General features: G+C 42.1%; 3 protein-coding genes across 6 annotated transcripts in view; 2 read left to right on the forward strand and 1 right to left on the reverse strand.

Moving 5' to 3' along the window:
* Positions 1-18,316, forward strand: part of LOC107694359 (protein PRRC2A-like) — a 41,612-nt gene extending 23,296 nt beyond the window's left edge. For 3 of the 4 annotated variants that reach the window (XM_016494049.1, XM_016494048.1, XM_016494047.1), the window contains exons 3-17: positions 2,097-2,274; positions 2,638-2,734; positions 2,969-3,044; positions 3,574-3,717; positions 3,884-4,134; positions 4,248-4,330; positions 5,119-5,267; positions 8,075-8,177; positions 8,278-8,476; positions 8,620-8,712; positions 9,699-10,242; positions 10,436-10,671; positions 11,178-11,469; positions 11,550-11,772; positions 12,862-18,316. In XM_016494049.1, the coding sequence (XP_016349535.1) occupies positions 2,097-2,274; positions 2,638-2,734; positions 2,969-3,044; positions 3,574-3,717; positions 3,884-4,134; positions 4,248-4,330; positions 5,119-5,267; positions 8,075-8,177; positions 8,278-8,476; positions 8,620-8,712; positions 9,699-10,242; positions 10,436-10,671; positions 11,178-11,469; positions 11,550-11,772; positions 12,862-15,817 (5,624 nt within the window). In that variant the 3' untranslated portion in view covers positions 15,818-18,316. The remainder of the gene's footprint in view (positions 1-2,096; positions 2,275-2,637; positions 2,735-2,968; positions 3,045-3,573; positions 3,718-3,883; positions 4,135-4,247; positions 4,331-5,118; positions 5,268-8,074; positions 8,178-8,277; positions 8,477-8,619; positions 8,713-9,698; positions 10,243-10,435; positions 10,672-11,177; positions 11,470-11,549; positions 11,773-12,861) is intronic. The other variant, XM_016494050.1, reaches the window with a different exon arrangement.
* Positions 18,317-18,831: 515 nt separating this feature from the next.
* On the forward strand, positions 18,832-24,453 carry csnk2b (casein kinase 2, beta polypeptide). Its single transcript, XM_016494052.1, has 7 exons — positions 18,832-18,917; positions 19,503-19,583; positions 19,725-19,827; positions 21,106-21,221; positions 21,325-21,400; positions 23,114-23,303; positions 23,410-24,453. The coding sequence occupies exons 2-7, from the start codon at positions 19,512-19,514 to the stop codon at positions 23,498-23,500; spliced, it is 648 nt and encodes a 215-aa protein (XP_016349538.1). The 5' UTR covers positions 18,832-18,917; positions 19,503-19,511; the 3' UTR covers positions 23,501-24,453.
* A 69-nt stretch (positions 24,454-24,522) lies between these two features.
* Positions 24,523-27,420, reverse strand: part of pdia8 (protein disulfide isomerase family A, member 8) — an 8,797-nt gene continuing 5,899 nt past the window's right edge. Inside the window, exons 9-13 of the mRNA XM_016494051.1 lie at positions 26,635-26,743; positions 26,427-26,555; positions 26,274-26,353; positions 26,138-26,195; positions 24,523-26,027 (exon numbers count right to left, since the gene is read on the reverse strand). Of these exons, the coding sequence (XP_016349537.1) occupies positions 25,938-26,027; positions 26,138-26,195; positions 26,274-26,353; positions 26,427-26,555; positions 26,635-26,743 (466 nt within the window). The 3' untranslated portion in view covers positions 24,523-25,937. The remainder of the gene's footprint in view (positions 26,028-26,137; positions 26,196-26,273; positions 26,354-26,426; positions 26,556-26,634; positions 26,744-27,420) is intronic.

Raw genomic sequence — 27,420 nt, forward strand, 5'->3', positions numbered from 1 at the left:
TTGCCATGGCAACAAAATTTTAGATATCAATATCCCCTCAACAGTTTTATATCGGCCGTGTTTTGACATTAATCTGCTGAAGTTTGAAGCAAATCGGGTAAAAATAAGACGCTGAATTCAAAGCATATTGAAAATGACACGCTTCCTGCCGCCAGTTGGTGGCGCTATATCTTTGACTCCTAATAGTCACATCTATGCGATCGGCATCATACAACGAACAAACCCTTGAAGTTTGATCAAAATCATACAATGTATGTGGATGTTATTAGACGCTTCCTGTTTCTAATTTCTCGCCATAAATTCATTGCCTCGCCACGGGCAAACCGTTTGAGATATCAAAAATCCCCTCACAATTTTTCATCCCCAATGTCTTGAGATCATGTTGACCGAGTTTGGTGGCAATCGAGTAAAAAACCTAGGACGAGTATATCAAATTCCAGAGCATGTGTTTTCACAAAACCCTAAATAGCCAACTTCCTGTTGGGCGGAACTTAAGACATGCAGTGTGAAAGTTGTTTGGCTCGATGAGATCTATATGTGTACCGAGTTTCATATGTATACGTGCAAGTATGTATGATATATGTCCCACCGTATTCCAGGGGGCGCTGTAGAGCCCCTGTGCCACGCCCGTGTACCAGTCTCTGCCCGGCTCTAATGGCCGCAGATTCCAAGGCGTGTGCCAATTTTCAAGAGTTTTTGAGCACATTAAGGGCCCCAAAAGCCCCAATAACCGTGGAAAAAAATTAGAAAGAATCGTAATAATAATAAGAAGAATAAGAATAATACTAAGAAAAACAATAGGGCCCTGCGCCTTACTGGCTTGGGCCCTAATTAATGACAAAGATATTTATCTTCGCCCACTTTGGCCTAAATGTCTGCTATTCTTATTTTAAATTCTTTTAACTTGTAAAGCTTTTTTTTAAATGGGGAAATTCGTTTGGCTGTACTGCTCAGACAACTTGCAAAATAGTAAAACCAACATGACAAAGAATCGTGATAAAATCGTGATATTAAAAAAAAAAAATTTATAAAAAAAAATTTGTGATATGATATTTTTGAGTGTGTGTAGTAGATGAAACTGCTCTGCTCATTCACATAGAGTCACGCAGTCTTTTTGCCCTTTAATATTTATAGACACTTGTCCATATCTCAATTGAATTAAGTGTACAGCCCTTCTTTTGATTTACTACGAAATTCAGTCACATTCTGTGTTATTCTGTAAATTCCATTTTTGAGACTGGATTCTGTGATTCCATCCGTTTTATCTGCATCTTGGAAATCGTCATAGGGCACTGGGTTTCCACTGCAAGACACTTCATGTATTAGCAGGAGGTGATGGCTGCTGTGCCATCTGTGCCGTTTTGATTGGACTGATGCAGCTCATCTGTCTTTGTCACAACTGTGTAATACAGCGGTTGCATATTAAGACAATGCAGTTCTTTGCAGTGTGCCGTGTAAGAACATAATCTGTCGGGCCTTTCTGAAACAAAGCCGCTTCATGTTCATTGATTTCTAAATTTCTTAAATCCCACTCTGGATCCACCCTAGTGTTATTTAAACTGTTTCCAGTTGTGTCAGCATTGTCCAGGGCAGCTCACTGAACTTTTGAGGTTTGACCTAAGACAGAGTTCGTCTTGTTCATCGCTTTCCCTGCTTATGTTTTATTCAGTAGCTGAACTACCAACTGCCCTCTTTTCCAAAATACTATTCTCCCAGCACTCCAGGCTGCTTGGCTCCAGGGAACAAACAGGGGATTGAAAGTCGGGACAGATGTGTTTTTCAGCTTCTGAAACCGCCAACGACTGATCTTTGCAATGCTCAACCTATTTTGCATGGGCCAAGTCTGTTGTGAGCGTGTTAAAGTGGGATTTTTGACCAAGTCAATTTCGAGTCAACCATTTGAAACAAATCCACACAAGATAGTCTTGCTCCTTTCACTGGCCAGCCAAGCATTCCTAAGCCATAATGGATGAGGGAGTTTGATGGTTTTGCGCATGCTGCAGTCTCTCCTGCTTAGTCTCAGGCTGCGTCCCTCAAGATGGTATTGGGTTTCTGCGCTTGTTTATTTACTCCTCCTGTCGCTCTTCTACTTTCAGTTGCCCCTCGTCATGGCTTACAGTCTCTTGGTAAAGTTGCCTCTGCACGGCGCATGCCCCCCCCAGCCAACTTGCCTAGTTTGAAGGCGGAGAACAAAGGCAACGACCCCAACGTCTCGCTCGTTCCCAAAGACGGCACAGGATGGGCAAGCAAGCAGGAACAAGCAGACCCAAAGAGGTGAGGCATGCTCACCATTCTAAATGGGAGCTACATTACATTATTCTTTGTGTAATTTAACACACAATAAATATAAAACCCCTACCAGCTCCATCACCATCACCTTTGAAAAAGTGCTCAGTTAACTGACAATGTGCTCTAATGGTGCATTGTTTTCACTATGGACCCCCCAGATTCTTAAATCCGTTTGTTTGTATAGAAAAATCACATCAAGTCTGGTTTTGATTGGACTGTAGAAAACTCAGGCAAAGGCATAATTATCTTTGGAGACCTTCCACTCTCTGCTGTCTGTAAATGCAGTCTGATTGGATACATGTCCATGCCTGCCATCTAATGTCTGTTGTTTTTGTTTTTTCCCTGTAGTACCGATGTATTGTCAGCAGTGCAGCCGGAGTCGCAGCAGCCTGTGGTCTCACAGACATCTGCGCCGAGCGTGCCGAGAACACCCCCAGCTCAAGAGGTGCCATCACACAAACATGAATAATGTCCAACATTATGCACTTGTTTTTCAACAAGTCTGAGCTAATGAAGCCCGCATCTCACAGCTGTAGTTGTTGTATGACCAGACACATACCAGTGAACATGTTTAAAGTCAATGAACTCAGGATTTTTGGCTTAAATGTACATTAATTAATTATTCTTTTTGTTACTCTGGTACATCGTTTGGTTCTTGACAATTCTGTATGTATCTTAGGCCCCAACTCAAGCTCTAGCCGCAGGGCCAAGGTCCTGGGCTCCGGCCAGTGTTACACATGGAGTACAAGGAGATGGTAAGATACAGTACCAAGAGGACAACTCACTATTGGCGCTTTTCCACTGCATGGTACGGCACGGTACGGCTCGGTACGGTTCACTTTTTGGCCGTGCCGTACCGAGCCAAGTCGTACCAAGCAGTGAAAAAGCGGCATATGTGTACAGTGTTTGAAACTAAAAAATTGAGATTGGTGGGCTACAGTTTCAAAGTAGTAAAAGGGTTTCCTATATAAAATATTGGTTTAATTATAAGACTTTTTTTAATCAGCAGTATTTCATAAAACCAAATTAGGGTGATGAACTTGAAATCGAACATTAGTTGAATTACTCTAATTAGGACTAATGATTATATTTCTCAGTAAGGAATATTAAGAAATGTAAAGTTATGGTTGTTTCAGTGCAAAATATCAGTGGACACTTCCTGTAAAACTATTGCTGTTAATCTTTGTTTCATCATGTTATGCTTGGACAAGAGAAGTGACGTTTGTCATGAAGGATCTTCTTTATACATCAGAGATATTCAATTCCCTTCGCTTTCCTTCACAGGTGGAAAGGGATCAAACCAACCGTCGCCATTCTCTCGCGAGGAATTTCCCACCCTGCAGGCGGCTGGAGACCAGGACAGAGTTGGCAAAGAACAGGCCACTGCAGATCAGTGGTATGGGCCAGGACCAAGCCTCCGCCCCCAAAGTAAGCATGATGGCCCTTTTCTTCTTTCGATAATTGTTGTGGGGATTTGTGTTTTGGAGCATGTGGTATTCATGTTATATCTGTTATCTTCTAGTGCTTCTGATTCGTACTGGTTCACATGTTCTCAGCAGTTCCTCAATTAATAATTTGTTGCTTTATGTTCCAGACGTAACAAGCTGGCGGGATGGTGGGGGCCGGGCATTGGCACCCACCCTGGCTGGGGAGGCAGTTGCGGAGGGCGGTGCTGGGGGAGCCATGGTGATGGAGGGTGCTGCTGGGGCCCCTCCCATCCCACAGCAGAATGCATCTTCTCATGGGCCGCCTAGAACTTCCCCAACCGGCAACCCCGCACTTCCCCTCCCCCAGCCACCTATTGGCCCGCAGTTCCAGGCTTACAGAGGCATCATGCCTCCCTTCGTAAGTTTTATAACATTTTCATTTTGGCCCATCTGTAGAGAATGTCTAAAACTGTGATTGATTTGTTCAGTGCATTCATAGCCTTTCTGTTCTTTCTGGATGTTTTTCTCTAGATGTATCCACCATACCTGCCCTTCCCACCCCCTTATGGTCCACAGGGACCGTACAGGTACCCACCCCCAAATGAGGCCCCTAGGTAAGAATATTTATATTTATACTGAGTAGGCTTGCCACGATAGACGGTGCTGACGGTGCTCAATGCAGCGTGCCGAACGACAGTCGCATCACACAGATCAGATTTCATTTATCCAGTCAGGAGAGTGAGTCGAGCTGACTGACAAGAAGAGTGGGGTGAGACAGACAAGACGATGGCGGATGATTTAGTTTCGAAACGAAATGCGTTTTGAGTTTGACGTTGTATTTTGTTGTTGCATTCAAGCAATTGACAAATTGCCGCTAATTCGAAAGTGAAAATAAAATGTGCACGGTGCTTTTAAGCTATTTAAAAGCGAAGGAAAGCGAGGAAAAGAGGGAAAATTCAAACGAACTAAAAACGAACAATTGCTTTATGCCGAATTGCCGCTATTTGAAAGTGAAAGTAAAATGCGCACGCCGCTTTTGCAAGCTATTTAAAAGCGAAGGAAAGCGAGGAAAAGAGGGAAAATTCAAACGAACTAAAAACGAACAATTGCTTTATGCCGAATTGCCGCTATTTGAAAGTGAAAGTAAAATGCGCACGCCGCTTTTGCAAGCTATTTAAAAGCGAAGGAAAGCGAGGAAAAGAGGGAACGCCCCTGCCCCCACAGTGATACCGGTATTATCGGTGTTGTCACACGTCAATTAACCGGTGGGAAAATTTCCTCACCATCACAACCCAAATACTGAGTAGAAATTAATCTACATTAATTAATTCATTCATTCAATATTTATTTCCACAGTCATCCAGTTGGTTTTCCTAACTTTCTTCCAATTACTTCTTGCCAGGTTTTCTCGGTCACAGGGTGGAGTAGGGCCAGATGGGCGGCCCCCTGGAGGCCCCCGGGGTGAAGTGGTAAAACGCCCATCCATCCTCAAACAGGATGACCTGAAGGAGCTGGATGAGCTGGACCATGATGGAGATGAGGGCTGGGCTGGTAAGAGGAATGCTTTCCATTACTCTGGCACATTAGAATGGAATAATTGGGTAACTCGCCTATTTTGTGGTTGTTTAACAAATGACAGTGGCTAAATGTTAGTGAGCAAAAAAAAATTTGTACCCAGCATTTTTATTGCTCTTTCAATATTGGTATAGAGGTACAACGTATAACGACAGCGTAGTAACTAGGGATGTCAACGATTAATCGACAATCGATTAATTGTTGATAAGAGATGCAATCGATTAAAGCTATCGATGGACGATTAAGCAGTTTAATTTTGGGGTGTGTGCGGCTCATGCACAAAACACATGCAAGCGGCTGTGAGTGACAGTGACAGGGCTGGATCTTTGGTGAAAATAATACACTAATGTACAAATTATGCTTTTAATGTCATCCTAACTTTAAAAGTACATTAAAACAGAAACAATTTAAATTTATTTTGTATTGAAATGTAGTAACTAAGTCATGTTTAATTATAATTTCCCCAGATATAATTGTTTCATACTGGTCTCTGCACTTTGACAGGGCTGCGGGACACGAGCAGGACAGGTCTATATATAGGCTTAGGCTATAATTCGTAATTTAATTTGTTGCTACGTTCAACTTAATAATTTGGGGGCACTGTCTATATTTCATTAATTTGTTCCCTAGAAAACCCATGATTTAACTAATATAAGGGAACGAATTAAGTCATAGGAACGAATTCTTAATTCATGGCCATGAAATCTTTCATTTCCCCCCGCATATTTACCACAGTAAGAGATGCAAAAAATACGCAAATACGAAATAAAAAGTCTATCGTTTCATATTATGCTCTATCGTTTATTTCGTGGTGTCACATAAATACATTGTTTATGGTAATACTTTTTCATCATTTGGATGACTGCGATCAAAGAACTTATACTGACAAGAAGTGAAAGCCAATAGAAGTCCAGCAGCAGCACTACGCTTCAGCCATTCTGGAGTGAAAGCGACTCGGCAGTGCACTAGCTTCTTGCTGTCGCTATGGCAAATATCAGCAGCTTTGTTTAAAAAAAAACGTGCATTGAAGCTGAAATACAGCCTGAACGATGACAACAATAACATTCAATCACTAGACTAGTGATCATCAAATCCTTTTAACAGTTTGTTTTACAGACTTTATTTTAAAGTCTTACCTTTTTTTCACAAAACCTTTTGCTCTCTAGAAACCATGTCAGTTTTGGTTGAAAATATTTTAAGTTCAAGTGTTAGCATTATAAACACTGAATTAATACCAACATATGAAATTAAATTAATGACAGAAAAATTTGGAATGTTGGATATATAACAGGAATATAACAGCTTGACAGTAAACTGTTTTTGCAGTATTGTCTTATATTAATGTCCGTTAAAGTAAGACTGTAAACAAAAAAAACTTTTATGTAAAAAAAAAAAAAAACCAGACACGTACAGCCACTTTCTCCAAAATTGTTTAATTATTTAATTATGACAGAGACACAGCAATGCATCATGTTCTAATCTAGATCATCATGTTTGTAGTGTGTTCTAGGGGGATTAAAACGTACAATATATTTCAGACCTAGTGGAGTAATAGTAAATAATAATATAGTAAGTAATTGTAAATGTGTAAAGTTGCAATAAGCTCATTATAACTTAGAGTCATATCCATATAAATCATTATTATGGTTTCTATGGCTAGGACCTGCAGTTCCTAAAAGGATTTAAGTTTACTACTAGACTAAAAACAGTTAAAGTCAGTAGGTGCATAAGACAGCGCTACGTCCCACTTCAAAACACAAAATATTTTTACACTTTTGTGAGTAATTACCTGTCAGGGTCTTTGGGAACACGATGAAAGGCAAGATTTTTACTGTCACACTGATAGTTTTTGCAGTGGATTGCCCAACATTGCGTTCTTTTATTCCACTTTGACTTCTCTTTCGTTGTTATTCTGTCTATTTCTGTGTATCTGTGCTGTTGTCCAGTTGGAATTTTTACTCCAAAATGGCGACCACGCTACCGAAGTGCCACCTAGTGGCTATTACCCAAAAAGCATCAGCGTCTCTTGGTCTTCTATACTCTTTGCTGCAATCTTTACACGCCACCACGGGGCGTGAAGGGGAGATAGAACCAGGTGGCAAAAGACCAGCCTGAACAGCATGAATGCAAACCCATAGTCACGATGTAACGTTTGCCTGATAACCCATAATTTCTCTTATAAACAAAGCTTTGTATCTTTTCATACTTGCATTAAAATGTTTCATGTGAGCAGCAGTGTTTTCCGTAGCACCGCCGATAGAAGCGGTTCTCTGACTGTGCGGTGCAGCCCCACGAGCCGCAGTAACGTTTGGGATCATTTTATTTTAAATGCCAATAATTTAAATTGCAAACATTGCGATTGTGTTTTAAAATACAACAACGAGTACAATGAAACTATTTAAAGAGGCGCGTTCAGCGGTCTCCGTGACGGGATCTGAAACAGCCAACAAAGTAAAATGATCCGTACTACGGAGCGCTCTCTTCATTTTATCAAATGATCATAATCACATCTATTCATTTTACAGTCCTGCTACTAGCCTTTTATTTAGACTAAAACCCCTTTAATTCGGGTGAGAAAGCATGCGTTTTGAGTGGCATTTGCACATCCTGTCATGCCGGTGAATATATGCCACTGCAATAGATGCATTTCGCAGTATTAAGGTATTAAATTAACGATTAATAGATTAATTGATCATTAATTTAAACAACGATCGATCATGGAAATGATCGAAAATTTACATCACTAGTAGTAACCTTTTCTTGGTGATTTGCTTTGTTTCCAGGAGCGCAGGAAGAAATTGACTACTCCGCAAAGTTGAAGTTCAGTGATGATGAAGGAGAGGATGATGGGGAAGAGGAACGGTCTGAAAACAAAAATGGAACCCGGTAAGCATTTCCAAAATGTTTTCCCATTGGTCGTTTAATTTAACTTTTTGCACACTGAAGTTCTTTTTGAAAACTTTGTTTTTATATTTTGTTGTAACAGGGAGCCAAGGGAGCAGCAGAGATCCCAAGATGGGCCTGCACCTGTTTCACGTTCCCGGGCATCCGACAGTGGAGGGGATTCGCGCCGCACCCCTCCTTCCTCTGTTGAAGATGGCTCCGCTTCCCCCTCCAGCAAGCCAGGCTGGGCCGAGGAGGGTGGAAGCAACTGGAGCAGTCAGGCAAACGGAGGATCTTATCAGGTATGCATCTCATCTCCCCATCCAGGTCCAAGCCCTTGGTACCACTGGCCTTTGCCAAATAGTGTGCAGTCACTGTGAGGACAGGAACATGCTTGTGGTGTTTCCTGGATGACTCGCTTATTGATACATGTACCCCTATGCAGGGGCGTAGGCCTGGACTAGGTGGCCCAAGGGAGCAGCCCTCCCCCCCACTAGGTCCACTTCTTGGACAAGGGCCCTACTCCTACTATCGCCAGGTACATGGGGAAAGAGTCCAAGAAATAGGATGGATACGACATGAAGCACTAGCAATTAGGGATGCGCCGATCCGATATTCATATCGGGTATCGGCTCCGATAGTGCCATTTTTCTCGGCTCGGGTATCGGTCAGAGAGGGCCAATCTAAATCCGAGATTTATTTATTTATTTTTTCTCGATTGTACGAATTATTCTGTTACTTCTGAAGCCATATGATAGCTTAACCCTTTAACGCGTACGATCACACCAGTGTGATAAGTCTTGGCTGGTCCCTGGAGCATACGATCACTCCGGTGTGATTAGAACTTTCAGTGCGTCACGTCATCAACTGCTGAATTTAAATCCGCTTTCGCGCTTTGGCTGGCGCGGAGCCAGATTGGACACGCTGACCGCTTGTCATATTATCACAAATTTTCAGTGTTTTCAACCATATAATAGTGATGGGAAGTTCGGTTCTTTTCCGCGAACCGGTTCTTTCGGACAGTTCGATTCAATAAACCGGTTGAAAAAACCGGTTCACCGGTTCGTTTACACTCGAAAAAAATAAATAAAAGCGATCCATGTGTCATACAGATCTATTGTGGCTGCGTTGTGTCACATGACAAGCATGACGCGCCGCCATGGAAGCAATAAGGCGATACATTCTAAAATAACGGTCGCCTTAAAAAACCTCACGCTGGGGGCTCAGCTACAATATTTTAAACTCACGTGCGAAAGGGTTAATGTGAGCTACATAAGCATATTTAAGTCCTTACATTAAAGTTCACACAAATTCTTTTCTCCGCTGTGGCTGTCAGTCATTCGTTCAGCCTTTAAACCCTGGTCGCGATCGGTATCGGCCAATACCGAACCCTAGGTATCGGAATCGGTATCGGAGGCGAAAAAGGCGGATCGGAGCATCCCTACTAGCAATAGCATGTTGGTGATTTAGGAGGTGGTGGTTGTATTGGTGAACTTTAGTTAATAAACCGCCTTCTGTCAACAGGACCGGCCTTCGAACCAGTCGCCAATCTCAGGCCCCATCCTAGCCCCCCAGAAGCCCAGTGGTGCCCAGGCACAGCAGCAGGCGGGGGCAATGCCTGGTGGGCCGACCCCTCCTCCCTCCAACACTCTGCATCCCCAGCAACAGGGTGAGGATGAGGATGAGACATGGCGGCAACGGAGGAAGCAGTCATCAACTGAGATCTCTGCTGCGGTAGAGCGTGCCCGTCGGCGGCGTGAAGAGGAGGAGCGGAGGATGCAGGAGGAGCGCCGTGCTGCCTGTGCAGAGAAGCTGAAAAGACTTGATGAAAAACAGCAGCAGCAACAGACTATGAAACCCAGCACCCCCAGTGATGCTCCTACCAACAGTCCTAGTCCTTCCTTGTCTGCATCTGCTTCATCTCCCAATGTCAGTCAGCCACCATCACCCTGTGTGGACACTGAAGACCCTCCTCTATTATCTTCTCAGGGAAGCAGTGCAACACTAGGATTGAATATTAATAACAGACAGCGGGCTGGCAGCAACAGCAGCCATGACTCCAACACTGGTTAGTATTCCATAAATAGTTACAAAAAATGTCTAGTGTTTTGGTTGAATGGGCAATATATTTCTTCATCGTTCTAATACTTGGTGGACTTTCCTTGGTGAATTTGTTGTATAAGATGATGAGCAGATTACAGTATTTGTTTTAAGTAAGCTGAAATGTAATATGTAACATGTATGATTTCTTCTTCATTCAGAGTCTCAGCAGGCTCTGCAGCCTCAACCCACCCAGCACCCACAAACCCTGGATGTCCCAGTGCCTGGAGATGCCAAGGAGGAACCTGTGGTGCATATCCGCACTAGAGGTGGAGATGACACAGTGAAGGTGGTTGAAAATGTTGGTGGAACAGGACGGCAGGGAAGTGGTCCATCTGGGCAGAGCTTTTCCAAGTATCAAAAATCGCTTCCTCCTCGTTTTCAGAGGCAACAACAGGTTTGTGTTGGATGTTTTGTCTCTAAATATGGGAAAAGTCGTATCCATTAATCAGAATCAGAATCAGAAGAGCTTTATTACCAAGTATGTTTACACACACAATGAATTTGACTTGAAGACAGGAGCTACCAGTGCAGAAGAAAGTACAGACAGTGCAGACATACATGATAGTGCAGACATACATAGGAATAACACAGTAGGGATGGAGTGTAAATTATGAACTTGACTCTCACAATTAGTGCTTCAGTGCTTTAGTTTTAATCCCTTCAAACTAGAGTTTTAAGATTAGACGCGTGTGACTGAGTCCATTTTCAGGAGTTATGTTAATTTGATTATTGTAATAGGAGTACACTACCTTCACACCCAAGCAAAAATATAAAGAACATTTTAATCTTTTAACATACTAACAAATATACGTCTTTATACTCAGATACTGGGTTTAAAGTTTGACAAACATAAAAAATACTTTTATTGTATAAAATGTGGTCTGTATCATTTTTGGACAGGAGCAACTTCTCAAACAGCAGCAGCAGCAGTGGCAGCAGCAGCAACATAACCAGGTTGCCCAAAATCAGCTCCAGTCCCAGCCTCAGAATCAGCAGGGCCCCTCTCCAGGTACCACACCACAGTCTGGGCCCAAACAGCCAACCCTTTACCCTCCTGGCTCAATGGGACGTCCTCCACCTCTGCCTATGAACTTTGATCCCCGCTGGATGATGATGCCCTACATGGACCCACGAATGATGCAGGGACGTCCCCCACCCATGGACTACTACACTCCCAGCATGCATCCATCTGGTTAGTAAATAACGGAGATCAACTGAATATTAGTCAGACAGTCTTGGTGTCCAGAGATTATAGGGGCTTTTATGTTTCAGGGATGATGAGTCGAGAGCGTTCTGATTCAGGTGGCTCTGGGTCAGATCCGTTTGATAGGCAGCAGCATGGTGGACCCCCTCATCCCCATCGTGGCACACCTCCAATGGATCCCAAACTGGCTTGGGGACCAGATGTTTTTCCAGGGGGTACTGAGGGTCGAGGTCTAAGCTCCCCCCTACGGCAGAAAGCTGTCGAGGAAGAGGAGGCTGGCAAAGGTCAAAGGTAACAAGAAGCGATTTAAACATTAACCCTTTAGGCGCCAGGGTTTTTTGGAAAAATGCTGGATTTTGACATCAAGATTTCAAAAGCTTGTGGCTTGAAAGGGCTTAAAGATAGAGATCTAATGTAAATTAGAAAAATGTTGGGCATGACCGAAAGTTTATGTGGGCTGTAAATATACTCGTCTAATTTGCATATTATGACGTCATCGGGGCGGCCCTCTTGAATGTTATAATATTCAGGAAATAATAGATATTGAATTGATGTTTGAACTTATTTGCATGTTTGTTTGTTTTTTGTCTTTTTATCCTCATTCCAAATGATCAGAAAAGAGGAAACCAACAATAAAACAGGAGAAAGTACTAAATTATTACTATATTACTATACTATATAGTAGTAAAACGCATGTGAACAGTAGCCTACTTTTTGATCAGTTCATCAGTAATATTCAGGAAATAATAGATATTGCCCTGCCACCCGCATCCCCGTTGGGCAAAGGGTCGAAATGATCACTTGTCTGTGCTTCGTGAACACTCGCGACTTGCACGGCGGCACCATTGCGCTACAAAGATGTACCGGGAGAAGCGTGATTATTAGACGACCGATCGTCATTTCCAAAAGGCAAATATTCCCCTTCAGAGTCAGAATCGGCGAATAACATTTGCAACACATCCTCATGGTACAACTTTTCATTAGCCATTTGGCGATTTTCTCTCACAAATCTCACAATTTACTCGCACGCTATGAACTGAATTGCTTCCGCATCAATGACACGAAAGCTCACTTGCTCTGCTATTTCCTCAAACACTTTGAATAGGAAGGTGACGTAATTTTGGTCTAGAATCGAAGTACTACATGTCTGCCATCTAGTGGTAGGGAATACAAATGAGATATTACACCATATTAGGAACTACAGTCTATTTGATTAGGTATGACGTCTTGTCGCAATTTTGCGACTGGCGCTAAGAGGGTTAATACATATATAAATACAAAGTTATTGTATTTAAACCAGTTTCTATTAAAATTCTTTATTCCAGATTTCTTTCATTTGTTTCAGAAGCATGATACATTTTTCTTTTTTAATGTTTCTAGAAGTGACACTCCTCCAGTACTTCATCCGCCCAGCTCTCCATCTGGTTCATCTAACCAAACCCCACCACCTCTTGGGATTCAAGTTGGGGGCCAGGGTACTAGCCACCATGCCCATCATCAGCCCTTTATGGGTGGGCGAGGAGGTTACAGTAGCTACCCTGACAATGGATCCAGAATGGGCTCCCACTTGCAGCAAAGGGCCAGCAGTGGAGGAACACTGCATGGTTTTGGCCACCAGGAGGGTAGTCAACAGAGCCAAATCTGGGGGACACCTCATCCCCATTATGACCGTAATGGCCGTTCTGATCACTCGGCCTTGGAGACCAACTCGCATCTCCAACACCATGGTCCCCCCACTCACGCCCCTCATTTCTCTCTTCATCCTCATAAGCAAGAGAATGGCAGAGAGCGAGAAAAAGGGGGGGAGCCAAAAAAGAGTGACCCTTCACCTCCACTCCATCAGCTGTCCCTTTCCCCTTCCTGTTCATCATCATCATCTTCCTCAGCTAGAGAAGATGGCAGTGGAAAACAGTCCTTACATAATCAGATCCTACCACCGATTGAACATGATACTGGATCTACTCATGCTTCAGGAAGGAAACAGGAGAAAATGGGAAATGCACAAAATCAGCCCCAGCAGCATTCTGTGCAGCAGCACCACCCTAAAGCCAACCCTCGCAGTCGGGAGCACAAAACTGAGACACACTGGGGCCCGAGGCCTGGTAGCAGTAACGTGACTGGGGGCTCAACCCATAACAGAAAGGCACCGGGCTCTGGAATGAGTGGAAATACTGAAGAGCCTGCAAATCATGGGGCTGAGAACAAATCCTTTACTCAATCAGATGGCACCACAACCAAGCGAGCAGGTCCAATTAAGAGACCAGTAATTAAAGAGATGAAAAGAGAAGGTGGTGAAGGAGGAGGAGAAAAGACCACTGGAGGCTCTGGTAAAGATAAAGAACAAGATGCTAGCCAGACCGCAACCAAACTAGAAACGGCCTCTGGGGCTCAAGGCTCCTCAGCACTCGGTGGGAAAGATGATGCAGTCTCATCAAATAAACCCAGAACTGGCGGAAAGGAGCGAGGTAACACTGGGGGTACAGGTAAAGGATCCAAAAATGGAGAAGGCTCTATCCAGAATTCTGGCTCTTCAGCTCCACAGTCCAGGAGGGAAAGAGAGCATTCTGCTGAAAGAGGGAGCACAACTTACCATGCATCTTCGTCCAGAGGTAGCCGATCCAACCGTGGCCGAGGAGAGTTCTACGGCAGAGGCCGAGGCTACAGGGGCACTTACACTGGCAGTGCAGGTGGTGGCAGCCGTGGCAAAGCAGGTGGCAGGAGCAGCAGGGATTATAGATCAGCTGCCAACAGTGGCTACCACCATGCACCTTCTAATCAAGAATACAAGCGAGAGGCATCATCTGGCAGTGGTAGGCATAGACATTGGGGCTCTCAGCCAAATCCGGGACGTGCTAGGAACCGAAGTGAGACTCGAAGTGAAGGCTCTGAATATGAAGAGGTGCCAAAGAGGAGACGACAACGGGGATCTGAAACAGGCAGTGAGAGTGCTGGTAGTGACCTTGCTCACTCAGACAAGGAAGACCGCAAGCCAAGCACCAAGACTGGTGTCGGAGGAGAGAACCCTACAACAGGCCCTTCATCTTTTTCAGCTCCAAACAGAAACTCCCAGACAAGAGTGTTCACACCAAGAGGAGTGCCCTCTAGACGTGGCAGAGGTGGTGGTGGTGCTGGAGGAGGTCTCCATAGAAGTGGAGGTAGTGCTGGAGTGTCTGGTGGACACAGATCTGGACCTGGCTCTGGTTCTCATGGCTGGTCTGCAAAATCTGCAACTGTGCGAAAGCAACAGACGTCCTCACAGCCACCCCCTCCTAAAGATTCAGGCCGTGGAGCCAATGTTGACAAGAAGAAAGCTGCAGACCAGAATCGGTCTCAGAGTCAAGGTGCAAATCCCTCCGCACCTAATCTCTCTGTGCCTACAGCTATCCAACAGGGGTCCACTGAGAACGGAAGCGCTGGAGCCCCACTGTCCTCAAGTAATGTTCCTTCAAATTCCACTGGCACTCCTGCCCAGACTCTTCCTCTGTCTGCCCCCGACGGACGAGGTTTCCCTAACCAGGGATTTGAGCGCCCCCCTCGTCGCAGACGCCACGGACGATCCCAGCATCAGCAGGACAAGCCTCCCAGATTCCGCAGACTTAAGCAAGAGCGAGAGAATGCAGCCCGTATCAATGGAAGCAGTGGAATTATTGACGTCGTAGCTGGACAACAGCAGCGGCCTGCTTCACCTTTGCAGAAATCCCTGCAAGAAACCAATAGCACTCCCAATGCATCCACCGCAGCTGTTGCAAATGCAAAACACAGTGTGTCCGCAACTTCTAACAACAATAATAATAACAGCAGCAACCTTGGGGGTGGAAACCAAAATTTCAATAGCCACCACCACCATCACTACCAGGGCAACTCCCAGTCGCACCTTCAACACCATCACAACCATAAACCAGCTGGGGGCGCCAAATCTCCAGACGTCTCTAACCAGAACTCTGATCAGGCCAACGAGGAATGGGAAACAGCCTCCGAAAGCAGCGATTTCACCGAGTTTCGAGAAAGAGAGGGTGGAGGAGGCGGTAAACCCTATTCCTCCCACCATCATCACCACCACCACCACTATCCATCCGGAAGAGGTGGTGGAGGCGTCGGTGGGGGCGAGAGAGAGATGACAGCTAAAGAATTGGCCACCAGCAAGAGAAGCTTCTCCAGTCAGCGCCCTGGAATGGAGAGGCAGAACAGAAGGGTTAATGCCGGTGGTGGTGGTGGTGGAGGAAGAGGCCCCAGGGGTCCGCCTGGCGCTGGTGGAGCGGTGGGTGGCGCTGGCAATGGTGGGGGCAATCGTGGTGAGAGGCGTGGCAACTGGCCCTCTCCTAAGAACAGGAAGTGATGCTTTGTTTTTTTTTGTTTTTTTAATTTGGAAATATTTCAAATGCATCCCTCTATCATTGGCCACTCTTTTCTGTAAAACCTCTTCCCTCCTTAACATGTTAACACTTCATTATCGTAAAAGATTAGTTACCAAGACCATGAACGCATTCTAGTTCTTTTGGTTTATAGCTTTTTGTCCCTTATTTGGAAATTCACACTCTGTGTCCTTTCATGCTCCCATAAATCCTAAACTCTACTCTGAGATTTTACATACTACACCCCATTTTAATGGAAATATTTGCTGACTGAAAATGCATATGACCACATGGCCCATTTATGTTGGCATATACAAGCACAAAATGACATCAACCTAACAAAATTGTGCTTAGTTTGTGTATGCTGGGTATGCACACGTTACGTGTGTTTGTGTAAGAACTGTGGCTTGAAGTATATATGAAAGGTCAAGGTTGTTATTATGTACTTGTGTATTCACATCACATGTTGGATTCTGGAAGTTGCTCTTTTAATGAAAACAAATGTATCATAGATTTGTTTTCCCCCTTCTTGTGTTGTTAATTTTTCTTTTCAGCCTCTTAAAGGTGAGGATATCTTTTTTTTTTTTCTTCCGCAATGCAGATCATTAAAACTCATTTTTAAATAAAACCCCTCTTCATTTTTGGTTCAAACTCACATGCTATTTATTGTGCCTGCCAAGTATCTCACCAACGCTCGACTTTTTTTTTTTTTGGAAAATCACTGTAATGCCCACTTTTCAGAACTATGTGGTGTATTTTTCCTTATGTTAAGTTATAGGTCCTCTCTGCTCATTGCTTTGGGTTTTCAAATAGTTTCTTTAGCTGTTTTGGCCTCCGCATGGAATTGTAGTCTAATAGTGCACATTATACTTGTTAATATTATTAGACGGTGATCTTAATTCAAGGTCCTTCAAAAGTTCCTCTTCATGGATCACATCGTTTTAAGGTTGTTTCTGTTGTGATCAAATCAGATGACTCTTAGCCTTAGTGTCAGATCCTCATTAAATTAGATGTTGTTTTTTTTTAGAACATCCGTTAAAGATTTTCTTTTGTCTTGCACTTATATTAAGTCAGTAAACTCCAAAACTCCTTTAGAATAAAGATCGTTCAATGGTTTTTTTCTTTTCTTTCTCCTTTAAATGAATAGCTGTATATTTGGCATCTTATCTGACTAGGTGTCATACTGCAGTTCCAGGTTATTGAACATGACAAGTATTGTTCTACTGTTATGTTCACTTAACAGTTCTAGGGAGTGTAGAGAGTCACTCTTTGACCACCCTCTGCATTGTAAATTCCCTTTTTCCTTTTTTTTTTTTTTAAAGGAAACTCCTACACAAGCTCTTCCTCCAGTGTGTTTCCAAAGTCCCCCAAAACATGTCTCAGAACTATGAGCAGCTGTCTTGCTCACATCCTCGGACTGATCTTCAATTTACCAGTCATCTCATTGAGACACAAGTCAATGCCAAGGAGTCTGTGGCCCTTTTTGAGTAGTGTTACAAAATGAGACATTGCTTCAATGTGCAATATGCCTGACATCAAACAAATTCTGCCCATCCAGGGAGCCTGAGCCCAGGTTATTGAGAAACCACAAATGCTTGACGTCTAAAAAGAAACGGATCAAAGCATTGTTCCCTCCTCATTTTGACCAGCATCTGTATCCTAATGGTGTAAGTTGGGGTTTGTTTGTTTTCTGGGAATGCCTTGGTCTAATGAATAGCTTTGAAGTAATAAGTAGGGCTTTCAAATTAAATGTGTGTGTGAGTAGGGCATTTAAAAAGTATGTGTGAATTTTTATCTGATCTCTACATGTAATGTGTTCTTTTGAGGATAGAACTCTGTGTGAAAGGCAAACACGAGTCCCAATTGCCCACCTTTTCTGACACTATTAGGATGTTTATTTTATCTAGGATCGTGTGTATATGTTAATCCAAATGAAGTGCAGTGGAAAAAATGTTAACTCGATATATATATATTTTTTCCTACCTACTAAGGAAAAGAACTAAAGTGGGTTAATTTTACTTTTCTTGCAGATGTTTTGCCAAGCATGGTTTCGTCCTCAGATACAGCTTGGTTGGTCTATTCGTTGGAAGCCGTTCTCCCATCGGCTTTCAATGCTGTTTATCTTCCCTCTTAAACCTAAACCATTGATGTGGTCACATTATATGTACCAATATAGAGTAAAAAATGAATAGCAATGTGTATTCCTTGAAATACTCAGAGATTGTATTATACTTCTAACTATACCAAGGTACCTGAGGTTGTTACTGCTGTCCTAGCATCTATGGCTTATTATTGGAACCTTGATATACACACATGTATGTATATTGGTATGCATCTGAGTTTGTCCGCCCCAACTTACATTCCCACACACAATTGTTGCCATTTTTAAGTTCAAGGGAGCAATGTACAAGCAGAGAAGTGTCTTATTATAATAAAAAGTATACAGAGAAAAAGTTAAATAAAAATCTTTTGTTTTAATGGAAGATCTGTGGTTTGACTTCATTTCATCAGTGTCATTAAGAGTATGCTAAATATGAATTAAGGCCTTTTGAGGCTTTTTTTCCTCATACTTACAAACCATGTCCATCATAATTTCACTGATTTCCTCTACATGTTTTAGGTACACACAATTGACAACAATTACTGCTATAAACGTGCTAAATTATTGCTGTAAACATTGGTAAATACGTTACATTTTTGTTGTTTGTTTGTGGTTGACCCACGTGCGTTCCAGGAGGGAAAGTACAGCCACGCATTGTATAATTTATATTATTTTTGCATATCTTAGCATAAACCTTAAATGTCAGTTTTGCAGTATTATTCGATAACCTCAATATTTTATTATATTAACATATTACGTGAATACTTGGTCCTACTCTACTCTCCAGTCCAGATAATAGCGAGAAGAACACTACGAATGGGAAAAACCTCTGATTATAAAGACTACAATTCCAACAAGACTCGCAGATCTGTGAGAGCGGAAGTGACCTGCCTTGTGATCACGTGCTGTACGTAGAGCAGAAGCCTCCAATCAGCGTACAGTTGTATCGCTGCGGCTAACATCGACCCCGGGAGATCCTTGAGGTAACACGAATAAACGCTTTTTATCGCTGTAATGGACAGGAATATCGATATGTGCGCAGTTTTGAGTTATTTCTGTGAATTTGTTGTTAATTGTATGTGTTAGGACTCTCTTCAATCGACATATTTTAGAGACAGTCGGCGAATTTGCTGCGGCCTACGTTTAAGCGTTAGCTAGCAGCGGCACGCTAACCTCCTCTATCGTTAGCCGAACACACCAACTACGAAATGGACATTTATCAAGATACAAACCAGCCCTTTTAACGTGCCAGTGGTTTTACATTTTGCTCACACATAAACGCATTTGTCCATGTGTGTTTTATTGACTCTGATTAGGTAACCAGCCGGCTGTGTTAGCGTGCGTCAGGCCAGTCCAGTCTGTTGTTTATGTGAAAACAGTTAACGTTATACGCGATGCTTTTTTTAATAAACGTGCTTATCTGAAACAAATTAACTCAGCAATATGATTTTATCATTTTCGTTCTGTAGTACCAGTAAAGACCGACTAAGAATTTTTGGAGCAGGTATTGTCTCTGTCTCTGTTATTTAATTTTATCGTTTAATGTTGTTCTACTATCTCTTTTCTAGTTTCCCAACATGAGTAGCTCAGAGGAAGTGTCGTGGATTTCTTGGTTTTGTGGTCTACGGGGAAACGAGTTCTTCTGTGAGGTCTGTATTCGTTTGTTCATCTCATATTGTGTATCTATATAAGGGTGACCAGAGCGTGTTAAAATGTAAGCTTAACCATTTAGTCTGCCGTTGTCTGCATTAATATCGATGTATGGTACATCTCTTTTTTACTCCATACAGGTAGATGAGGACTACATTCAGGACAAGTTTAATCTTACAGGACTCAATGAGCAAGTTCCCCATTACAGACAAGCCCTTGACATGATCCTGGATCTGGAACCTGGTCAGTGATTGTTTAACACAGGCTTTAATGGGTTTAAGGCAGCGTTGAATTAAAATTCATGTGTTTTTTGTGTAGGTTTTATTTTTTTAAATAATGCTTGACCTAATAGTTTCATCAAAATGCCATAATCCCGTGGTAAAAAGGACAGTCTTCTCTCTGTTGACGTATGCAGGATTTCTCCAATCATTTATTCCCCTTATGCCGAGTTCACACTGCACGATTTTAGCCCGATTTTTCACTCGCCGACAGGTTTTGCGAAATCGCTGACAAATGCACGACATCGGAGGCAAATCGGTGCTCGTTCACGCGAGTGGCAATCACAGTGTGAATTATCAAAGATGCGATCTGAGGGAATCGCCGACGTCCGTGAAATATTTGGCATGCTAAATATCTGGAGCTGTCAGCGATTCACAATCACGCAGACCCTGTTCATCAGTCTCCCCGATGGAATGCGACGGCCACATCTCAACATCCAATCAACCACTGATGCATACATTTAAGTCCTGCCCTAATTATTTTTCTTATTTACACAGAAGTAGCAATAGATATTTTCTTCAATGTTTTGACACATCAGTTTCATTGTGACTTGAAGGTTATGTGCTTTAGGCTGTGCACGCAACCAACCAGGCACATTAAAAATGTAATTTTAGGCACAATCTTTTAAAACCAAATCCATGAATCCCCCTCCCAGAGAGCAGATGAATTCACTCTCCTCATCTGTTTAATGTCTTGAACCAAAGTTAGACAATTGCTTATTTTATGCATGTATGCCCATAATTATCTGCCTAAAGCTAAATGTTTCCCAGAAATACGCATATTGTAACTTAGTTTGTTTTGAGTGATTTAAATGTGATGCAAATAAAGCATGAATGCATTTGCTCTTAAGTGCAACACCTTAAAACATACTAGAGAAGACCTGCATTTCCCTGTTTAAAGTCACTATGAAATCAAAATGGGCAGTTCTTTTATTTATGGAATGTTACAATGCATTATAAATTACTTATCCGTGTGTTATTATAACTCCTCTCTGATGGTGTGTGCACTGGCACAAGCATGGGACAAGAGTCCCTCCCATCCAGCAACTTGTCACTCACATCCAATCCATTCCTAATGGACAAAATCAGGTCCCACTCTGTTTTTCTCATTTGAGAATGCGTTTCACTCAGATGTGCATCACATTAGGGAAGAAAAGATTTAATCGCATTTCTGTGTCATGCTGACTTTAAACGTTGTGATTTCCTAGCTGTGTAATAGTGTTGTTGTGTGTGTTTGTATCAGATGAGGAGCTGGAGGACAACCCTAACCAGAGTGACCTGATTGAGCAGGCTGCTGAGATGCTGTATGGACTGATCCATGCGCGCTATATCCTCACTAACCGTGGCATTGCCCAGATGGTACGTTATCCCTGAGTCATCTAGTCTTTTTAATAGTTTTATTAAAGAAGGACAATTGTTTTCAGCTTCATACGTATGAAGTTGTGCTTGTTTTCTCTTGCAGCTGGAGAAGTACCAGCAGGGAGATTTTGGCTATTGTCCTCGTGTTTACTGTGAGAATCAGCCAATGCTGCCCATTGGTGGGTGTCCCATTTATTTTACTTCAAATATATAATGTTTGCCATTGTAATCTTTTTTTTTTTTTTTAATTAGGGATGCTCTGATTGATTGGTATCAGTTGATAATCACTTATTATGAATCAGTCGATGATCTCTCAGTTCGATGATCTCATTAACTGATCGCATGTTGACACTGAGCACATTTACATGCACACCAATACGCTGATAACTCACAAAATTCAGCTTATTGAAATAACCCGTTGTCCTGGTTTACATGCAAACCAGTAACCTGGCAATGCAATCAAAACGTAGTATCACCACATGCACACTTCGATAAACCAAAAGAAAGCAGGTTAATGTGTTTACATGCTGGGTGAACTTGGCATAAAGGGCAAAAATCTAGATGTGATGATCGGTTTATGCTTAAGCCATTTATGACCTTACTCCGATAAAGGAAAGCGGGTTAACACGTTTACATGACCATGTGTGTTATCAGCTTCACTCAGTGCATAATCGGGTTAAGGACGTGCATGTAAATGCACTCAGTGTAAAAAATATGTACACCTTAAAGGGTTAGACTTTCTTCTTTCAGACGAATCCATTCGGAGTTACTGTGGGTATGGAAAGTATTCAGACCCCCTTAAATTTTTCACTCTTTGTTATATTGCAGCCTCAACAGTCCAAAACACGTCAAATAAAGCGCGCGCATCCATAAAACGTCCCTCACACATCCCTCATCTAACTGTCGGACGAGCAAGCCGTTCAGGCGGATGACGTAGGATGCTGGCGTTGCTTGATTAGTGATGAACATGGAGAGAGAACAAAACAAAACGAATTAGAAGTACAAACTGAGGATTTGTAAAGAAAAATGTCGGAGGATTTCAAAATAAGCCAAGAGGAGACTGGTTTTCCTTTGCTAAAGTAAGGAAACTTTGCTTCCTTTGCTCCTGTAAACAAACTCGTGAGACTAGCATATCTCAGAGGCGCATGCATGACGATATGTCCGACGTCATCCGCCGGAACGCCTTGCACGTACGACAGTTAGAATAAGCTAGAGAAAGCAGTTTATAACATTTTTAAATATGAATGTTTTTCTTACAAAAACGCATGGATTCACTACAGGAGGCCTTTATTCACCCCATGGAGCCGTGTGAGGCATGTTTTATTATGGATGCGCGCGCTTTATTTGACGCGTTTTGGACTGTTGAGCAGAAACACCCACCCACTGCAATAACGCTTAGAAGAGCCAGGACAATTTTAATATAACTCCGACTGGATTCGTCTGAAAGAAGAAAGTCATATACACATAGGATGCCTCGAGGGGGAGTAAAACACAGGCTGATTTTCATTTTTGGATGAACTAACCCTTTAAATTAATTATGACGATTAAAATCCTACTCGCCCTCAAGTCTTTCCAAACTTGAATGAATTTCTTTCTTCTGTTGAACACAAAAGACGACATTTTAAAGAATGGGTTACCTAACAGGTGCTGGTCTCCATTTACTTCCATAGTATTTTTTTTCCTCTCCATACTATGGAAGTCAGTGGGGATCAGCAACTGTTTAGTTACTCAGTAGAAGAAAGAAACCTCATACAGGGGTGGAACAACATGAAGGTGAGTAGATGACAAAAATTTTGGGTGAGCTATTCCTTTAATAAAAATGAGGCTTACAAGTTGAGGTACAATTCACATGTGTTTCAGCGAGTGAGTCTAGTGTCTGCTTTTGTCTCCAGGGCTCTCTGACATTCCTGGTGAGGCCATGGTGAAGCTCTACTGCCCTAAGTGTATGGATGTGTACACACCCAAGTCGTCCAGGCACCATCACACCGATGGAGCCTATTTTGGCACTGGTTTCCCCCACATGCTCTTCATGGTGCATCCCGAGTATCGGCCAAAGAGGCCTGCCAACCAGTTTGTGCCCAGGTTTGTCTTTCCTTTATATGGCGGTCACCTGCTGCTCTATATAAATGGATTTTCTCACATCTCTAAAATCGCTCAGTTTCTCAGAGCTGTCATTCTCCTCTTCCAGGCTCTATGGTTTCAAGATTCACCCAATGGCTTACCAGCTACAGCTGCAGGCAGCCTCCAGCTTCAAGAGTCCCGTCAAAGCGATCCGCTAAGAACCTGAGCAGGGTGGGGTGGGATGGGGTGGGTTGTGTGTCCGTCGGCATGGCCTCACTCTTCTCCAACAATTTTAGATTCGACCAAGACTAAAGTTTAAATACGGAGAGAGTGAGACTATAAAACACTCTGGGGAGAAACAAAAACCTTACCTCTGAAACACTGTACAGAAAACGGGGTGTTCCTTCTGAAAACAATTTCAGTTCTTAACCTCCACATAGAAAATAAAGTTATAATTAAAGATAGATACGTGTAGGATGGCTCTGCTCACTCTCTGGTCCTGTTCGTTTTAGTTTCCTACGGTTAAGTAACGTTCACATACAAGAGTGTCATGAATTGACTTGTCGTATTAGTTCATGATGTGATGTATGGTTGAATATAAAAGTAGTAAGCCAAATATCTCCTCGCAACCAGATATTTGGCTTACTTTAAAACGGCTGTTGCATGGAAAAAGGCAGTATATTTTGGATTTGTTTTAAGCTCCGAGTAATATAGCTGGGATCGTCTGTGACTGGTGTTTGTTGACAGACTGCAAGCTTTCAGTGCATGTATTAGAAAAGACCAGAAATGGGAAGACAAATGCAATCAGGAAACTGTCTCGGTCTTAACTAGACAAGTGTTTTATTTGAATCATCAGTCCTGCACTCCTCGTCAGAACGACGCCAACCTGCTAAGTTCCTCCGGTGTCAAGATTACTTCCGAGATTTTACTAGATTTACCACAGAACCACAATTAGGACGTTTTTTATGTTTGGTCTGGGCCCAGGTTTTTCTTCTCTGGTTTACGCCTCTCTACCAGAAGTACTTTAAAGAGTAGAATATGTAAATCAGTTGGAATGCATTGGATGTTTTGTTTTATTTAATTTTTTTGTTGATCCTGTTGAATGTTTTTTTTCCCTTTAGAGTGGTTGAGGAACCAGGGTTCAGAATTCACAATAAATGTCTTTTCCTAAGTTGTGTGAGAGTCCTACATGTCTCTGAGATAAACTCAAAATGTCTAATATAATACTTATGTCATTTACTTACCGCTTTTGTTTTCAAACAGTATCATGGCTGTTTTTCATATCCTGTGGTATTAGTATGCTTTATATTAAGTCTCATAGGCAACTTTTATGGTTCATTTTGGAGCTTGCCTTGGTGCTCGTTCACTTTCATTAAATTGAAAATATTGTGCAGCTTAACACATTCGGTTTTCAAACATTTGAACATGAAATAAGCAGTTGACCAAAATCAATTATTTTAATAAACCAGCATTTTCTGCTCATCAGGGAGTACCTCTTGCTGAACAGAGCTTCAGTTAGATGTCAAAAAAACGACCTACATACTAAACCTTAAGGCATAGATACGTAGAAAAAATGCTAGCGCCAGGACAACATTCACCATATAAACGGCATCCATTTCACACCCAAACTGTATGAATAGTCAATAAATAAACATTACATAACCAGTTGTTCAACTCGTATCATAACAGACTGGATTAAAAGATGCCTTTGCAGTTGAGCACTTCAGTAGCAAATCAGCGGCAAGAAATGACAGTTGCAAACATTGATAATGGCTCCTTATGCTGCTACACCACAAACTGCTTGAAACCAATTGCTGTGCATCTACTGCATGAAATCAGATTAGTTTTACCATCCATACAGGGCATGAATATTGGTATTTTTGTAAATGTATGTTGAACAACAATGCTAACTAATGCACAGATGGAAATATTGAGTATAAACGGTAAAGAACAGATTAATGAAGCTCATGCAACAGAACAAAATGATTAAACAACAAAACAGGACTCCTCTCAACATAAGCAGCAATCTGCACTATTTTCTATCATGTGGACAATATAAATATTGGGGGCCTCATTTATAAAGCGAGTACGCACAGATTTGATCTTAGAGTGTGTTTACGCTTAAATCCACACCGATGAAAACTGGCTTTGATGTGGAAAAGTGCTTAGCATCACGTCAGGGTCCGAGCAGATGCACGCACTTTTTCTTGTTCGAGTACTGCAGCTTTTTGAAAATGTGAGCTGTTCTTGCAGCTCGCTGTTCTAAATGAAAGGATTTGGATGATGACTCTTTCGTATGTTAATGATATTAATTAGGAGTCGTTTAGAAGGCAGAGAGCTGAAACCATTCAGTTCAAGATCACTTGCGATTCATAGATTTCACATCTGAAAGAGAGGCATATGTGCGTTTTCTGTGCGTACGTTCATTCTATAAATCACATGCACGCATATAATTGAGAGATGATGGTACAATCAAATTTACAATGGTTTCTGCACAACATTTTATAAATGAGGCCCTGGAGCTCTGTATAATTACAATTGGGTTTATGTTATTGATATGGTGATATGTATGGCTGAACTGCAGCAGAATCCTACAGGATTCTTCACTCTTCCTGAATAACGTTCCGCAACATACAGCAATTTCCCTTTTAACGTTTACAGCTCTTCCTTGACTCCATTCAGAACAAGAGGTTTGGATGCCTCACGCTTCAGGAAGTTGATGAAATCCTTCACTTCACGGGCTCCCTGAAAGAAAACATCCAAAATACAAAGAATGAATATTTACAATGACAAATATACAGTATGGACATGGTAGTTGATATAAGTGATGAGAAACAATAAAAATAAACAATTACCTCATATCGTTTTGGCTCATCTTTCCGGCCAGCAGCGGCAAAGTATATTGTAGGAAACCTGCAAAAGAATAACAAAACATTACCAATGGCTAGCTAAAATCACTACAAAGCATTTGATGAGTGAGAGAATACATACCCTTGCACGTCATAGCCCTGCGGGATATCATTGGCAGTTGCATCCATCTTGGCGATTACAATATTGGGGTCACTGTATAGCTGAGAGCAGAAACACAGGGTGAGAAGTGATTCAGACAGAAATGAAGACACACTGATGTCATGTAAAACTCACCCGTTCTCCAAGCTCTGTATATTTGGGCTCCAGTTTTTTACAGTGGCCACACCACGGAGCATAAAACTCAATAAGCACGTCTTTCTCTGGGTCATTGGCGATCTCTTCAAACGTATCTGCCACAACCACCTGACCACAGACAGCGACTTGTGTTAACGAAGACCAAATGAAACAATCACGCTCATTTAAACACACGTGCCTCACTAACCTTGACGGCTCCATTGTTTTTGGCTGGCACAGGCTCTGATTTGATGTAACGCTTCAGTCGCCCAGCAAAATAGTCTTCCAGAAAATTCTCTAAAGACTTGCCATCTCGTCTGAGGAGGGACCAAATTAACAGTTAAAATCACATCATTACAGCTTCTAATGTGTTGATGTACATCATGGGACATAGCTAAATTAAGAATATTATTGTCTTCAAACAATTTTATGATACCAGTCTTATTAATGTGTGTTGAACACTACTGTTCAAACGTTTGGGGTCCTAATTAGTCAACTAATATAATTAATTTAAATATCAAATCATGTTTAATCTCTTCCTTAAAGGGGTCATATGATGTTGCTAAAAAGAACATTATTTTGTGTATTTGGTGTAATGAAATGTGTTTATGCGGATTAAGGTTCAAAAAACACATTATTTTCCACATACTGTACATTATTGTTTCTCCTCTATGCCCCGCCTTTCTGAAACGTGTTGATTTTTACAAAGCTCATCGGTCTGAAAAGTGAGGTGTGCTCTGATTGGCCAGCTATCCAGTGCGTTGTGATTGGCCGAATACCTCAAGCGTGTGACGGAAATGTTACACCCCTCACTATACTGTGATGCCGTGTCCCGGAGCAACGAGACAAAAACATTAAAACTCAGAGCTGTTATTATGCCAAATGGAGGTTTCAAAAAGCATTGAATAAACATTCAAATGCATTATAAACGAGGCATTTGTTGCATCCAGTGGGGACATAATTACGGATTATAATGATTTATACTGTCTTTTTA

The sequence above is a fragment of the Sinocyclocheilus anshuiensis genome, unplaced genomic scaffold, assembly GCF_001515605.1.
Source record: "Sinocyclocheilus anshuiensis isolate Anshui unplaced genomic scaffold, SAMN03320099.WGS_v1.1 scaffold1240, whole genome shotgun sequence".
Taxonomy (NCBI): Eukaryota; Metazoa; Chordata; class Actinopteri; order Cypriniformes; family Cyprinidae; genus Sinocyclocheilus; species Sinocyclocheilus anshuiensis.